At 42.7% G+C, this 16,050-nt stretch overlaps 1 protein-coding gene across 3 annotated transcripts in view; it reads right to left on the bottom strand.

Annotated features, from left to right (window-relative positions):
* Positions 1 to 16,050, bottom strand: part of LOC126194750 (vacuolar protein sorting-associated protein 35) — a 109,339-nt gene that overhangs the window by 16,765 nt on the left and 76,524 nt on the right. For all 3 annotated transcript variants that reach the window (XM_049933023.1, XM_049933025.1, XM_049933024.1), the window contains 4 exons: positions 9,153 to 9,262; positions 7,501 to 7,669; positions 2,563 to 2,742; positions 1,927 to 2,166 (listed from right to left, as the gene is read on the bottom strand). In XM_049933023.1, coding sequence (XP_049788980.1) covers positions 1,927 to 2,166; positions 2,563 to 2,742; positions 7,501 to 7,669; positions 9,153 to 9,262 — 699 coding nt within the window. The remainder of the gene's footprint in view (positions 1 to 1,926; positions 2,167 to 2,562; positions 2,743 to 7,500; positions 7,670 to 9,152; positions 9,263 to 16,050) is intronic.

Raw genomic sequence — 16,050 nt, 5'->3', positions numbered from 1 at the left:
GAGTGGGACTCCCTGCATACCAGTATCAGGTTCCGTATGGGCACTAAGGCAGAGGTATGACCACCATTCCTGGACCTCAAGGTCAAGAGAAGAGCAAATGGCACTGTGAACCACAGTTTATACTGCAAGCACACAGCGACCTGTACCTAAATGCAGAAGACTGCCAACACCATCTCAATTACACACTGTCTCCCCAAGGAACTGGAATACCTCAGAATGGTCTTCTGGAAAAACATTTACAAGTAACAGCAGATGAGGCACATTCTGTACCCTACCACTATAGTAAAACCTGTGGAAATGGACTACATTATGGAGGAGGAGGCGACCACAGCCTTTACACTGTACACCAGCACACTATCAGGAAAATTTGAATCCAACTAAAAATGCAGAAAGTAAAAATTGTCCTTTGCCCAACTAATAAAGCACTGGTATTTCTGGGGAGTATGAAAGATGACGTCTGTTTATGGAAGGCTATGTATAGCAGATTCCATGCCAATGTGGCAAGACGTATACTGGGCAAACAGTGCACAACATCAAAGACTGTTGCCGAGAACACCAGTGGCACACTATACCAATGTATCCTAAACAGTTGGCAGTCACAACACACTTTTTGTCAAAGACATCAGATGATGTAATACAAACACATCCGGATTTTAGCACAAACTCTTAAATACTGGGACAGTATAATTGAAGAGCCATCAATTCATGCATCAGGTACAATCTTACTGACCTGGAATGTGGCTATAGTCACAGCAAGGCTTGTGAACCAACACTGGGCCTTATTATGAAGACACTCAGCAAACACAAAATGGCAGCCAGGGAGCCTACATCCAAGTGGCCACAGTCATCACACCCCATCAACTTATACCCTCATATGCGGGAAGAGTTTTCCAAGTTGGCTGTGCATCCCCATGAGGCCAGTTCAACAACACCTGACAATAGTGGACTGTTTGATCAACTAACACAGAGAAAGTGAAGAATCACAGAAAAACTTAGGTCATGGCTGTAAAGTAAACATGTATTACAGTGGCACATACAGACTGCTTCACTTTGATGAACCATGTTACACTGTGTGACAGTCTGATGAACATATACAGTCATCATAAAATCCTTGTGTACTAGAAATCCTTGTGTACTAGGTCAAAGTGAAATTTTGTGGGAGAGTCATATCTTTTGGTACTTTGGTCTTGGTTCATTGCGGTCTTTTGATCCTTATCCAACCAATACTTTCACGCTACTGGCTAATGTTCACCTTCACATGCAGTGATATTTTGTCTTTCAAGCTACTGCACTTTTTATGGCTTCTGGGTTATGTGCTGCCCCCCACCCCAAATGGGAAAAAACACACCCACACACACATTCACAACTCACAGACATATGGCCATTGCCTCCAGGCACTGGAGATAGTGACCCTGAAATGGCGGCTTGATATTTTAGCAGTCTTTTTCATTTTGCCTGCCTGTGACTTGACACGATGTCTATGTGGTGAGAAAAAAATATAAACAATAGATGAATCAATAATACCATTACCAGTGATTTATCATGACCTGCTTTATCAAGAACACAAAAGAACTGTAATTTGGCATCTGACATTAAATGTAGGCAGTATGCCAATCACTTAGATTGCATTTTTAATGAGTTCTTGTCCATAATAGTGTGCAGCTAATCACACAACTTGAGCAAAGGGTCTTAACTATTCTGGAATCGATGTGATATTGTGTATATTGTGACAGCAAAACTAGTTATACACAGTTCTGAATTTTATGTCCCTCAGTAGAAACAATTTTTCTAATACAGAAATTCCTTGTTAATCTTAATAGGAGAATTATAATGCCTGTATCATTTTCAGTGACAACAATTCTGTTTCATAGTGGTTTACACTTAGTGTTTAAGGAACAAACCCATCAAAGCAAGGCATGTACTTACCTCCTTGCCACCAGTTGCGAGGCTCTTTCCAGACCAAAAGAGGTGCGCACACGTGGCAACACCACGACACTGGTCTGGCTTCTTCAGCAGTTTAGAAGCTGCAAGTGCACACTGTGTCCGTAACGGTTCATGGCTCTCTTCACTAAAACAGGAAGTCTGCTCCACAGTTGCTACAATCAGTGTTATAGCTGCCAACTGGGCTTTGCTGTCAGAGATTTCATCCTCATACAGTGAGAATGCCTGTGTGTGTGAGAGAGAGAGCATAAGTGAAAGTCAGAGAGAGAGAGAGAGAGAGAGAGAGAGAGAGAGAGAGAGAGAATGCATTACCACTGTACTTTGTTCAAAGCATTTAAACACTGTCAGCAGAGGTGCACCATATGAAAACATGTTTTAATATATCTACAGATGAAGGTTGTATGGAATTAACCAATGGACAACCCCAAACAGGAATATTTCTTTGATATATTTCTTGACAAGTTATGAATGAAGCATCTGATCATTTTGAATACATGTACAGTACATTTGTGTCTGTTCTTTATGGTGATGCTGAAGTTAACAACTGGATTCACACTGAGTAATGGAGGTTACACACACAATAAAATGTATATGTTACTGTATTACTATGCAGCTGGTTACCTGAGACATAAATTCATATGCAACTGTTTCATGATTATCAAAACCCACACGACCAACGGCCAAAGCTCCCTGTAGGAAAAGTCTTAGTGGCAACTCAGCCAAATCAGCTTTCATAAGAGCACTGATAGTCTGATGGCAGAACTGGAAGATTTTTTGACATTTCTTCTCCCACATGTCATCCTGCAAATGAAATGTGTTGTACTTAGTGGACTAAGTTGAAATACTTATCTAATCACATCATCAGTAATACAATAAGAGGAAAACAGTACATATTACACATGTGATATGTATTCTGTTTAATTTCTCTTTTAAGTCAGTGAGCATAATTTTTGTATTGAATGATAGAAATACTATAAGAATATGATATCAGAAATGCATTTTAGTGTTAGAAAATTACCCCCATTCAGGTTACACAACAGTGAGGGGAGCAGAATATGTGATACAAAATGAATACTTACATACTTCATTTGGCTAGTCTGGAAGTAAAATGATGAAAACCAGTTTGAGATACCTTACATCTTAATAATAAAAAACTTAATCAATCTGATGTGGTGACCTGGGTAAGATTCCACACCCACGATCGAGAACAGTTGTACGGCATGCCATAGTAATCGCAAGACGCCAGTACTGGCAGAGGCCCTCACTCTTGGATGCGCATGCAGCTGCTCTGTAGTGCACTCTACCGGCTGACGGAACTGCTTACAGAGCCAGACCCAGCCAGACTCACCATCTGATGTGTACTTTAGCCAATGTGACCTGGACTAGTAGGGCTGCAACTCCGTGGCAAGTATTTTTACTGTACTAATATACCTGAAGTAATAATGTCCTGTGTTCTTTATTATCTGTGTATTCTTGTAGCCAGAACAAACTGACGATGGGTAGGATCATTTTGCACGAGTTACTTTGTGCCTTTGCTTTTTTCATTTGGTTGCAAGATTTTTCTTGTGGTGACAATGAAAGCTCTGCATCGAACACTGGTGCAAAAACAGATAGAACTTCTTATGGTCCTGTAACAGGTTGTGCTGACATTGCTCTCTCCCCCTTCGTCAGCAGCTACCTTTCCTCCAGTGTTCACACCGTTAGGTAGGTGGCAGAAGATTGGGAAGCATACGAACACCGCCTATGACAATATTTACACACCTTTCACATTGACAAACGTGGATGTATGTCGTGCACTGTTCTTGTCCTGGATTTTTGCTGCCTTGCATCAGGTGTTGCGGCTATTACAGGAAGTTTTGTCGTCGTCGTTTGAAAATTTATGCTTGTTGTTGTCTTCATATTATTGCCAGTGCACACACATTGTGGCTACTAGGTTAAATTTTACCAATGCAAAAAATGGCCCCATCAGTCTTATCATGCCTGGGCGACTCTCCATGGCCTTAGTCGCAAGCGCCATTTTGTCATGTCCGAGTCAAAATTCCTGTATGCAGCCAACACGATTTGAGATGATATAAAACACACTGCTCCGGATAAGTAAGTCCGGCAATAGGCCCTCCAATTAGAAAACCTTTCCCTTGACGAGGTGTTGCCCATTATCCAGTTGTATGAGGTCCTCTCACGCTGCTGGTCGGAAGTTGGAAACATGGTGTGGCAGCGCATGATGGCCTGGCTGCATCCAATGTGTCCGGGGAGACTATGTAGTGGTGGAACAAGCCAGCCGATCCAGCAGCTTCCACACAGCATGTAAACAGCATTCCAGCCACTGCTCCCTGTTGTCGTCATGTGCATCATTTTACTCCCAACATGATAGATCAGAGTCACCAGTGTTGGGCTGTCTGTCATGCAGGAAAAAAGGCCACATTGCAGTAGTCTGCCAATCAACAGCACAGAACGCAGTATCAGACAACATGGATATCCAGAAAATGTCATTGTCAGGACCGGTTCTCAATCAGGCATCAACAAGCTTTTTATCTTGAGGTTTTGATTCTCTCACAACTGTGTCTGCAGGTGAACACCAGCATGGCAGTTCCCCTGATTAATGCCCAAGCATATTCAGACCTTGGCTCTCCTGTGCTGTCACCGGTAAATGGCTGCCTACTTGGATATGGTAAGCAGCAAATCCCCTACTTGGTCAGTTCACAGCTCATGTTACCTATAGATTGGTAACTTGGCCTTTACCTTTATTGTTGTTTATAATACCTTCCAGACCTTTGGCTTTTCAGTCATGGACTCCATACAGTTGGTATCTGCTGACGTTCCCTATCAATCATTGGAATTTCTGTGCTTTGAATTTCAGGATATTTTGTGGAAGGCCTAGGGTGCACGACAGACTTTAAAAAAGCAGTCCGCTTGTCCTAGATTTTTTCATGCTTGGCAGATTCCGATAGCTGTTCACGTCCAAGTCAAGGCAGAGTTGGACTGGCTGACTTCTCTCAGGGTTGTGGTTCCTATTTCCTCTAGTGAATGGGCCACACCCCCTTGTTGTAATGATGAAACCCTTGGGTAAACTGCAACTTCGGAGTGATTCTAAGGTCACTGGGCCATGACTCTGGGTTACAATCTACAGAAGTCTTTATGGACCTGACAAATCCATTGTCGTTTCTTGGAATTGCCTATTAGCACTGATCATTTCTGGGGCATCCATCATTGTGCGCCCTTTCTACCTTCTTCTCCACAAGCATGCTTCCTCTGTATGACCTCCGGCGTGCAACCAGGCCTTTTCTATGCTGAAGGACTGCCTCAGGTCGGCACTGAATCTAGCTACTTCTGATCCTAGCAAACCATTATTCTGGCGAAGGATGCCTTACAGTACCGACTGGGGGTTGTCCTTGCCCATTGGAATGTCGATGGGTCTGAGCAGCCACTGGTGTTCGCATCCAAAACTCTCAGTCAACAACAGGTAGATTACTCTCAGGGTGAGATGGAAGCTCTGGCCATTTTGTATGCAGTCATTTTCACATATTATTCTGTGGCACCAAATTCCAAGTCATTACGGGCCACAAGATGTTAGTTTTGTTAATCAATCCATCAGCTCGAGTCCCTGATAAGGTGGCCCACAGGTTAGAGCAGTGGGCACTGTTCCTCTCCAAATACCACTATGACATCCATTTTCGCCCCAAATGGGCACCATTGCCAATACGGACAGCTTATCCAGGCTGCCTGATGGCCGGGAATTGCTCTCCCCTTTTGCCTCCGAGGCCTCTGCAGATGCGGGCACCACCCATACATTGCGGCTGTCCAATCCTGACCTGGGTTATCAGCGATGCTCCGCCCCCAAAGGGGGATGGGTGTAGTGACCCACGTACGATTCCACACCCGTGATCTCCAGGCGCGCAGCTGTATGGTGTGTCACAGATGTGGCAAGACACTAGCATCGAGCTGGTGACTTATAGAGTTGGGCCTGCCAACTCTGCGCACAGTCTTATGTGTACTTCAGCCGATGTGACTAGGACTAATAGGGCAGCCACTCCATGGCAATTTTTTTCTTTTTCTGTACTAATATACTTGAAGTAACAAAGTGTTTGTTATTAACTGTGTGTTCTTGTAGCCAGAACAGTGCACAGGACAATTTCTCAGCAAATGCCTGAATTTAAAAATATTAAAGTGTCAAAAACAAGATTCCTCAAGACAGTTAAAAACAGACATAGTTGCTGGCTATTACTTACCTTCAGCATGAAAAATGTTTAGTACTACTGACAGATATCTTTAAAAATAAAAGTTACGGCACTATTCTAGATTTTTAAGCTATGACATTCTTCCTCAGAGAGGAGAGAGGAAGACAAAAGCTAGAATAGCGTGTGTACTTTTGTGTGTGTCTATCAGCAATAACCAATATTTAATAATACTAGTTTAGAATTGATACATACATCAAATTTTATATAGTTATTAGAATTGATACACACTTCAAATTTTATATAGTTATTAGGTGCACTTTCCCTTAGTGACACTTTTAAAGCAGACCACTTTTTCTTACCATATGATGTATATAACAAATAGTGTTGCTTATTGTTCCTACAAAGACAACTATTGTAGCATACACTTTGTTTCTAGTATTCTGTCCCACAAGAAAAGGTGAAACTGTAAAGACGATGTCTTTCTGCTAGTTTCATGGGGATACATTAAACGAACTTGTAGGAGCTTCTTCAAACAAGTTATCTCTACCGAAATGTAAAGCGTACTGCTGAAGAAACCACAATTTAATGGCAGAGGCTCAATTCACAGGACAAATCCCTACTTAAAAATCATTATCCTCAGCTGCTCCTATTGTGCAACATCCATTGTAGTTGTTAAACGTGAAACGCTACAAACATTGACAATATAATCACAACTACTATGAAAATGCAATGGCCAGAAAAGATTAAAAATATTCACTACCAGATCGAATATAACTGACTAACAGTATGTGGTGTAGCTCCTTTATTCCCTGATCTCCAAGTACAAGTCAAACTTCCTCCATCAGAAATAAATAGTGTTTATGACAATAGCACAAGCTTTGGAGTTCAGCAACTCACTAGGATTGACAGAGATCTTACCACACGACTCATTAAGCATACTATTAACTCTCAACACTGCAGCAAAACAGAGATGTTTGTTCATCTTACGATCTTAAGATGAAAGCAAAGAGAATCAACAAGCACCCATGAACTCATATTTGGTTGCAGACCAAAAGGTGTCCTATTGTATGTGGAAAGCCTTGAATTGGCTAAGAACAGGAGTGTCATGAACCTGATAATAGTTGCAAATGTGGCAAAGAACACTCGAAGGTTCATCTCCTTGCCTGCCTCAAGTGAATGACAGGTGCAGAACTGGAGATTTAGCCCTGGAAAATGATGGTGCAAAGCTAAGTTAAGAAGCACTGGGGTGGTGCTATTTAGTTTGTTATTTATGGACTTTGAATATAAGTAATAGTTTAATTATATTTGGAGTCTATCGGTTTAGCCTGTTGATAACCACATTCACATTTCTCTTTAAAATGAGAGTTTTGCTGTCAGAACCCACCTGGTCCTTGATGGCCCTGTACTTAAAAGCGAGCTGGTAAGCCTGAAACACTATTGGTGGCAGAGTGTACTTGATCCTTCTGTTTCCACCTGCTCCGAAGTGTTTCCGTGCAGTGCTTAGGATGAGGTACTGCTGATCAGGAGTGTCAGAACGCAGGTGGTGTATAAATCTGCCAAACACAACACATACATTGGAACATTTTTGAATCAGTTCACAATTAAGACATAACTTCTCTCTCTAAATATACCTATTAGATCACAACTTCATGCTTTGTTAGTAATAAACAAATGCCTTAATTAACCTTCAAATAAAATGACTGCAATCTTTGCAGAGGTTTCCTTACACATTATTCTTTGTGGAAATTTCAGTAGTAGGATTTTCAACACAGAATTCGAAGGTAACTACAGGGCATTAGTATTTATATATGATAACACCGACTGTAACAGCTCATATGAATCCTCATATGAATCAGGAGCTATAACATCAGATAACAGTTCAAAATCAGAAATAAATATGGTTGCCTTATGGGTGGTGATCTGCAGCTTGCAAGGTGGCTAGTGAGTTATGAAAAAAGATCAGAATGAAAGTGACAGACATGGAACATAGTATTATAGCTGGAATGAAATCATGGGCTTACTTTAATATCACCCAATCATCTGCGATTAGCCAAAGAGTATAATGTCACAACACTAAAGTGTGTGTCACATCAGAAGTTAGCCCAGTTTTGATACATTCTGCTCATCCCCCTCTACGAATTCCCAGCAGCCAAGCCAGATGGCTTATGGGGAACAGCACTAAATGGTGATAAATGCCCTCCTTCACACTGTGACACAGCCATACTTCAGTGGCGAGACAAACACACACACACACACACACACACACACACACACACACACACACACACACGCACACAAGGTCTCTCTCTTGTAAGTCACCAGGTGTATTTTCTATGGTGTTTTGGCAGATATTTGCAATTTAGTTTTTGCATTGTGTAGCGGGAGTCAGCCCAAACAATTAGTGCTCATCACATCATTTATGTGACACCCGGTGACAACAAGGCTTCGGTTTGATTACCTATTACAAACAAAATTATTTTTAAATTGAAATTTTATGTGACCATTCGATAGAGCGCTCCCAAATGAGTCTAGTTCGACATTTGTTTTATCAATATGTATTAACTGTGACAGTAAAATATGAAGAATAAACAGCAATCCAGCAGTGACTCAGTAGTGCTGGATGCTTGGCGGTAGCAGTCAGCGCGATTCGTTTTTTATTGTCCCTTTTAACACACACAAAATTAGTACCAAACCACAATAATGTGGACCACCCTATCGAATGGGCACATAAAATTCTGCTTGCAAAATCATTTTGTTTGTAATGGTAAACAAATCAATGCTTTCCATTGAAATGCCTTTTGATGTGACATATAGTAAAACCAATCATTTTACAGATAAGAACTGCTTGGTTGATAACTATTTCTGAGCTTGGCTGCTTAGCACCTCCTTGCTCTGTAATATGTGGAAAAAATTAAGTCTCAAAATTCATCATCATTGAATAACATTAATCCAAAATTTGTGTTCTCTGTAATTAAGATTCATTCACGAACACAAATTTTGGTTTTAAATTATATGACACAGGGATATTCTACACACCTTCCAAGAAGTCCTTGTTCTTCTGCAAAGTCCTCTGGGTCATCTTCAGCTGCAGGCTGGTCTGGCTGATCTTGGACCAGTGGCGAAATCATTGCTAATACAGCATCCACCTGGAAATCAACCAAGTATTAAAAATGACTTCATGAAGTTTATTAAAATTGGAAAAATCACTTTCATTATCCTCATCACTTCCCCAACTCCAGTTGCCTCAGTGTGGTGCACAAGCAGCAGCTATTTCTTGTTCTGACTACATAATTTTTGGTCCACAACACATTCCCACTTTTTCATTCTGATGTGTCTACCTAACATTTCTTTGCCTTTCCTCTTGATCTTTTACCCAGTGCTTCTGCATTAAAGTTGCATCACTGCATTCTTCATTTTTACCAGTGACCATACCATAGCACTTTTCTATAATATCTAAACTAAACCCCTCCTGTACTGGCCATGAAAGCCCAAAGGTACCGACTGGCTGCCATGTCACCCTCAGCCCACAGGCATCACTGGATGTGGATATGGAGGGGCTGTGGTCAGCACACCGCTCGCTCGGCCGTACGTCAGTTTCCGAGACCAGAACCACTACTTCTCAATCAAGTAGCAACTCAGTTTGCCTCACAAGGGCTGTGTGCACCCCGATTGCCAACAGTGCTCGGTAGACCAGGTGGTCACCCATCCAAGTGCTAGCCCAGCCCGACAGCGCTTAACTTTGGTGATCTGAGGGAACTGGAGTTACCACTGCGGCAAGGCTGTTGGCTTTCTATATCAGTAATTGGCATTTTGATGTCAGATTCATTTCTGTTTATTTCATTTTGCACTTCTTGCAAATTTACCAACAGGAGGGTACACGTTTCCAAATCCGCAGGTCAAAATTGGTACAAAGTAATTGTGAATATGGTTAATTTAGCTAGTATTTTGCTATCCCACAGTAGCTTTCTCACTTGGATGTGGAACTGCCAATGCCTTTAGTGTCCTGTTGTGTATTTCCTGTCCTGCTATATTGTTCATGGATAAAACACTCTCCAGATATCTGGAGACGGGAGCCAATTCCAACTAGTTCCATCTAAAATGTATTTGAAGTTGTTCCTCCTCTTCTGACTACCATTTCTACTCTCTTAGTTATTATTACTTTAAGCCCAAACTCTCAGAACTGGTCATTTTCAAGAAAATCAGTCACTCTTGTAATCGTACTTCAGATATTCTCCTATGAGATCATTTGCATGTACCAGGATATTACGTTTGCCATAACTTTCGTTATTGGATTTAATGATTTGGTCCATAACTAGCATAAACATTAGTGATAAGGCACTTTCTTGTTGAGCTCAGCTCCTATGTTTCAAACCAATCAGATATTCACTCTGAACACAGCCGTACCATTTTTACGAGGGCAGTTCAAAAAGTAATGCAACACATTTTTTTTCTCAGCCAATTTTGGTTGAAAAAACCGGAAATTTCTTGTGGAATATTTTCAAATATTCCCGCTTCGTCTCGTATAGTTTCATTGACTTCCGACAGGTGGCAGCGCTGTACGAAGCTGTTAAAATGGCGTCTGTAACGGATGTGCGTTGCAAACAACGGGCAGTGATAGAGTTTCTTTTGGCGGAAAACCAGGGCATCTCAGATATTCATTGGCGCTTGCAGAATGTCTACGGTGATCTGGCAGTGGACAAAAGCACGGTGAGTCGTTGGGCAAAGCATGTGTCATCATCGCCGCAAGGTCAAGCAAGACTGTCTGATCTCCCGCGTGCGGGCCGGCCGTGCACAGCTGTGACTCCTGCAATGGCGGAGCGTGCGAACACACTCGTTCGAGATGATCGACGGATCACCATCAAACAACGCAGTGCTCAACTTGACATCTCTGTTGGTAGTGCTGTCACAATTGTTCACCAGTTGGGATATTCAAAGGTTTGTTCCTGCTGGGTCCCTCGTTGTCTAACCGAACACCATAAAGAGCAAAGGAGAACCATCTGTGCGGAACTGCTTCCTCGTCATGTGGCTGAGGGTGACAATTTGTTGTCAAAGATTGTTACAGGCGATGAAACATGGGTTCATCACTTCGAACCTGAAACAAAACGGCAATCAATGGAGTGGCGCCACACCCACTCCCCTACCAAGAAAAAGTTTAAAGCCATACCCTCAGCCGGTAAAGTCATGGTTACAGTCTTCTGGGACGCTGAAGGGGTTATTCTGTTCGATGTCCTTCCCCATGGTCAAACGATCAACTCTGAAGTGTATTGTGCTACTCTTCAGAAATTGAAGAAACGACTTCAGCGTGTTCGTAGGCACAAAAATCTGAACGAACTTCTCCTTCTTCATGACAACGCAAGACCTCACACAAGTCTTCGCACCCGAGAGGAGCTCACAAAACTTCAGTGGACTGTTCTTCCTCATGCACCCTACAGCCCCGATCTCGCACCGTCGGATTTCCATATGTTTGGCCCAATGAAGAAGACAATCCGTGGGAGGCACTACGCAGATGATGAAGTTATTGATGCAGTACAACGTTGGCTCCGACATCGACCAGTGGAATGGTACCGTGCAGGCATACAGGCTGTAGCATTGAATGGAGATTACGTTGAAAAATAGTGTTGTGTAGCTAAAAGATTGGGGAATAACCTGGTGTATTTCAATGCTGAATAAAACAACCCGTTTCAGAAAAAAAATGTGTTGCATTACTTATTGAACTGCCCTCGTAGCTCATCTTATTAATCATGAAGATTGGCACATTTACATTTAATAGGAATTTTCACATTGATGTACCTTCACTCACAATGAGCGCGATAAAGAGGATGAGCTTCTGTACAGTTCACAGGCTCACTAATAGAGGCCACCTGGCCTCCTGGTATACTCTAGTGAGCTGCCAAAAGAACAGAATTATTTAAGCATATCGCAAATGAGTACTCTGCCTATTCTGTAACCTACATTACTGCTGTCCAGTCAATGTATTTGGTGCTACGCACACCCTGTCCTTTATTGTATCTTACATGTTGCTCTATAAAGCACTATGCACCATAGATAAGTCTTTGTTCTTGCTATAGCAAACTTGGCGACAAGTAAGGTATAAGTTTTCTCCGCCAGTTAGTGTCAGTGCTAAGTCACCTGACAAACATCTTGATGGAAGAAATACTCCAACATATCGTTGCCCAGCAGCAAGCTTTCGTGGAACAACTATAGGCTCTAGCCACTGCTCTCACTCAAGTAGCATCTGCGTATTCATGGCAGGTTACTTTCCTGTTAGAGCACTTGCATATGATGAATCAGAAGACTGGGACGCCTACAAGACACTGTTCCGTCAACATTTCCTGTTTTTTTAGCGCGCACAATGCAAACCTATGTAGGGCTTTCTTTCTTCCTTTCTTTCCTGGCTTTCACTGTGCATTATCAGTTGTTGGGCCACCAAGTACCCTTGCAAGAACTGGCCAGCTTATTATTTGATGAAATGTGCAAGCTTCTCTCAACCTATTACTGTGACAGAACGCATATCACTCAATGCAAGTAGAATTTTACCATTGTCAGAAGCCCAAACCAATCTTTCAAACCCTGCACTGCAGAATTTTACGGGTTGAGCCATCACTGTAAATTTGTCACTAATATCCATCACGAATCCTACTCTGATCACAAGGTGCGTGATGATGTTAATTGTCTGGCCTCAGATAGGGAAGTCCACGAAAAAGCACTTCAATGTGAGAATATAATGATTTCATATATGCTCAATGTAGCACAGTCCTTTTAACTGTCACAGTCTGCAGGTGATCAGATCGCTGCGTGGGGGGAGATATTGGAAGTTGCTCAGTCAACCCCTATTAGGCACGCTGCAAGGGTTCAGGATGACAGGAAAACCGCTGCAGCAATAAAACCTCGACTCACTATCGCATGGGGCAGAGTCGGTTATGGCAACAGCAGCAACAGAGCCGTCGTAAGAGCAGCCACATGGTCCCCCTTCCATCTTGCCCATACTGCTTTGTCCAACACAAGCACGCTGCATACCCTAAGTATTGGACTGTTTGCCACAAGTGTCGAAAGAGAGGCCACATTGTGTCGACAGAACAGAGAGGCCACATTGTGTCGACAGAACTGAGAGGCCACATTGTGTCGACAGAACTGAGAGGCCACATTGTGTCGACAGAACTGAGAGGCCACATTGTGTCGACAGAACTGAGAGACCACATTGTGTCGACAGAACTGAGAGGCCACATTGTGTTGACAGAACTGAGAGGCCACATTGTGTCGACAGAGGCCACATTGTGTCAGTGTGTAACTCCTTTTCAAAGCTGCCAGACAGTAGTGCCAATGGACATAAACTGTATGTCAACAACTGTTACCCAAAACAAATTGTTTATTCACTTCTGTGTGTTTAATAAACCTCTAAAAATGCAACAGGACACAAGAGCTTTAGTAAACACACACCACAGTGACTTTAGCAAATGCACAAACATATGTGGACTTGGGCTCCCCTTGCCTCACACAGGTTCCATGGAAATTGGTTAGCTACAATAAACAGCAATTCTGATCCTAGGTCAGTTCTCCACTCCTGTCTCTTAAAAATCTGTTGTTCGCCCTCTCACCTTCCTTGTTGTGGATTCCACCCATACTACAGACCTGTCATGTTAGATGCATTTAACGCTTTCAGTTCTCCACTGTTGAAGAGGTAAATTTAGTGTCAGATCAAGTTCCATATCAGCAACTGGAGTCCCTACACTATGAGTTTTCTTCTCTATTTTCCCCTGGATGCAGTTGTGCTATTGTTTTTCAGGTCCACATTACCATGTAAGTTTTTAGTTTTTTTTTTTGGTGTGGCAGGCAGCTGTCACGTCATGCGACTCTGTCATAGCCGAATTACACTGTTTGATGTCACTCAATGTCATCTGGCCTGTTTCTTCCAGTAAATTAGCTACACCACTGTTCATCGCTAAGCAGGCGACAGGTAACCTCCACCTCTGTGGCGACTTAAGTTTCACGATTAATGCACAGCCTGTGCAATACCCCTTGCCCCGTCCTGACGAATTGCTCACAAAATTATCAGCTGGCCACTACTTTTCAAGACTGATTTGTCAGAAGCGTACCTCCAGTTCCCCTTGTATGAGGCCACTAGGTACCTTCTCATTGTCAATAAACCTTTCAGCCTATACCAATATCAATGCTTGCCTTTTGGCATCATCAGTGCGTTCACAATTTTTCAGCATTTTTGTAGAACAGCTTACAGCCTCTGTGCCTGGCTGCATCAATTACTTCGATGATATTGTTTCGTATTCTTCCGCCAAAGACCACCTTAGAAATCTCCAATAGTTTTTTTTCTGTTTTGCAGTCTGCGGATCTCTAGTGGATTCTTGCCAAATCTCAATTTTTTCAGCTGTCAATGGAGTACCTAGGTTTTCAAGGTTTCTTGCACCATGATCAAGCTGTTGCATCACCTAGTTGATGAAATTGAGGCTGTGCTGTGGCCAACCTCGGTTAAGGAACTGCAGGCATTTCTACTTTAAGTTACATACTACCAAGAGTTTTACTGGACACATCCGCTGTTGCTTGGCCCCCCTGCATGTGCTTTTGTATAAAAATGCTTTTTCCTGGTCCTCAGCTTGTGGCGAAGTGTTCGCTTTGATTAAATCTAATCTTCAATCTGTTCCGGGTCTGGTCACTTATCACCTGGCTCAGCATCTTGTGCTAGCTACAGATGCCTCTCAGCATGGTCTTGGCGTGGGGTTGCTGCACTAATTGCAGGTGGGTCTGAATGACCCGTTGCTTACACTTCTAAGAGCTTTAAATCCTGGTCAACAGCAGAATTCTCAGATTGTAAAGGACGCTTTATCGACTGTGTTCACCCTCAAGAAAGTTCACATCATCTTGTATGATTCTACGTTCCATTTAAACACACATCACAAGCCGTTGGTTGCTCTTTCTAACCATTCTACTTCCTTGCTGGACAACGGAGCACATTGTCTGCTTCCTCCCCCGTTATCATCATGAGATCCATTACTGGCCGATGCCTTATCTCACCTTCCAGTTGGTCTGGACACAGCATTTGATCAGGATGAGTTGCTTTGTTTCTATTTAGATACTGAGAACCACAACAAGGTTGATGGTTTTCCTGTCACTGGTGTGATGCTAGGATCTCGTGATGGATTCTATACTTAGTCAGGTCTCTCTCTTGTGCAGCATGGTTGGCCAGAGAAAACCCCGGGCTGTGAATTGGATGACATGCATAATTATTTCTCCCTCCAGCACTGCCTTTCTGAGTTTGATGTGTATGTGTGTGTGTGTGTGTGTGTATTTTTTTATTTTTATTTTTTTTTTAATTTTTGTTTGCTATGGAGAGCGCTGCTCCCCAGGTTGCGATTCCCACTTCCTTATGCCATAACATATTGCAGCTTCTGCATTTTGGTCATTGGGGGGACCTCTTGCACCAAACTTTTGGCCTGTTGGCATATGTATTGGCCTGGCATAAATGGGGACATAATGCGGCTTATCGCCACTTGCAGTCACTGTGTTCAGCAACAGATGGCTCCGCTGGTGTCTTTTTTCCCCGTCTGATGCCGCAGTGCCTGTGGGAGCATCTAAATGTCTTGCTGGGCCCTTCCTAAATCAGTATTGGCTCATTGTAGTGGACGCCTACTTCAAGTTCCCCCCCCCCCCCCCCCCCCAAGTGGCACATTGTCCATCCACATCCCCAGCAGCCACTATTTCGGCCCTGTCTAAGATTTTTGCAGCTGAGGGTCTTCTGTATATTGTGGTTACCGACAATAGCTCCCAGTTTGTTTCTAGAGAAGTTCCATTTTTTTTTGTCGGACTAGTGGTGTTTGCCATCTCACAGCTCCCCCGTTTCATCTTCAATCTAATTGTGAGGCAAAATGCATGTTTCACTCGTTTAAAACTCAAATGAGGAAGTATGTGTCCGGAAAGTCCCCTG

This window comes from Schistocerca nitens, chromosome 7 (genome assembly GCF_023898315.1).
Source record: "Schistocerca nitens isolate TAMUIC-IGC-003100 chromosome 7, iqSchNite1.1, whole genome shotgun sequence".
NCBI classification, from domain to species: Eukaryota; Metazoa; Arthropoda; class Insecta; order Orthoptera; family Acrididae; genus Schistocerca; species Schistocerca nitens.
This window is presented reverse-complemented; position numbering and strand designations above follow the sequence as displayed.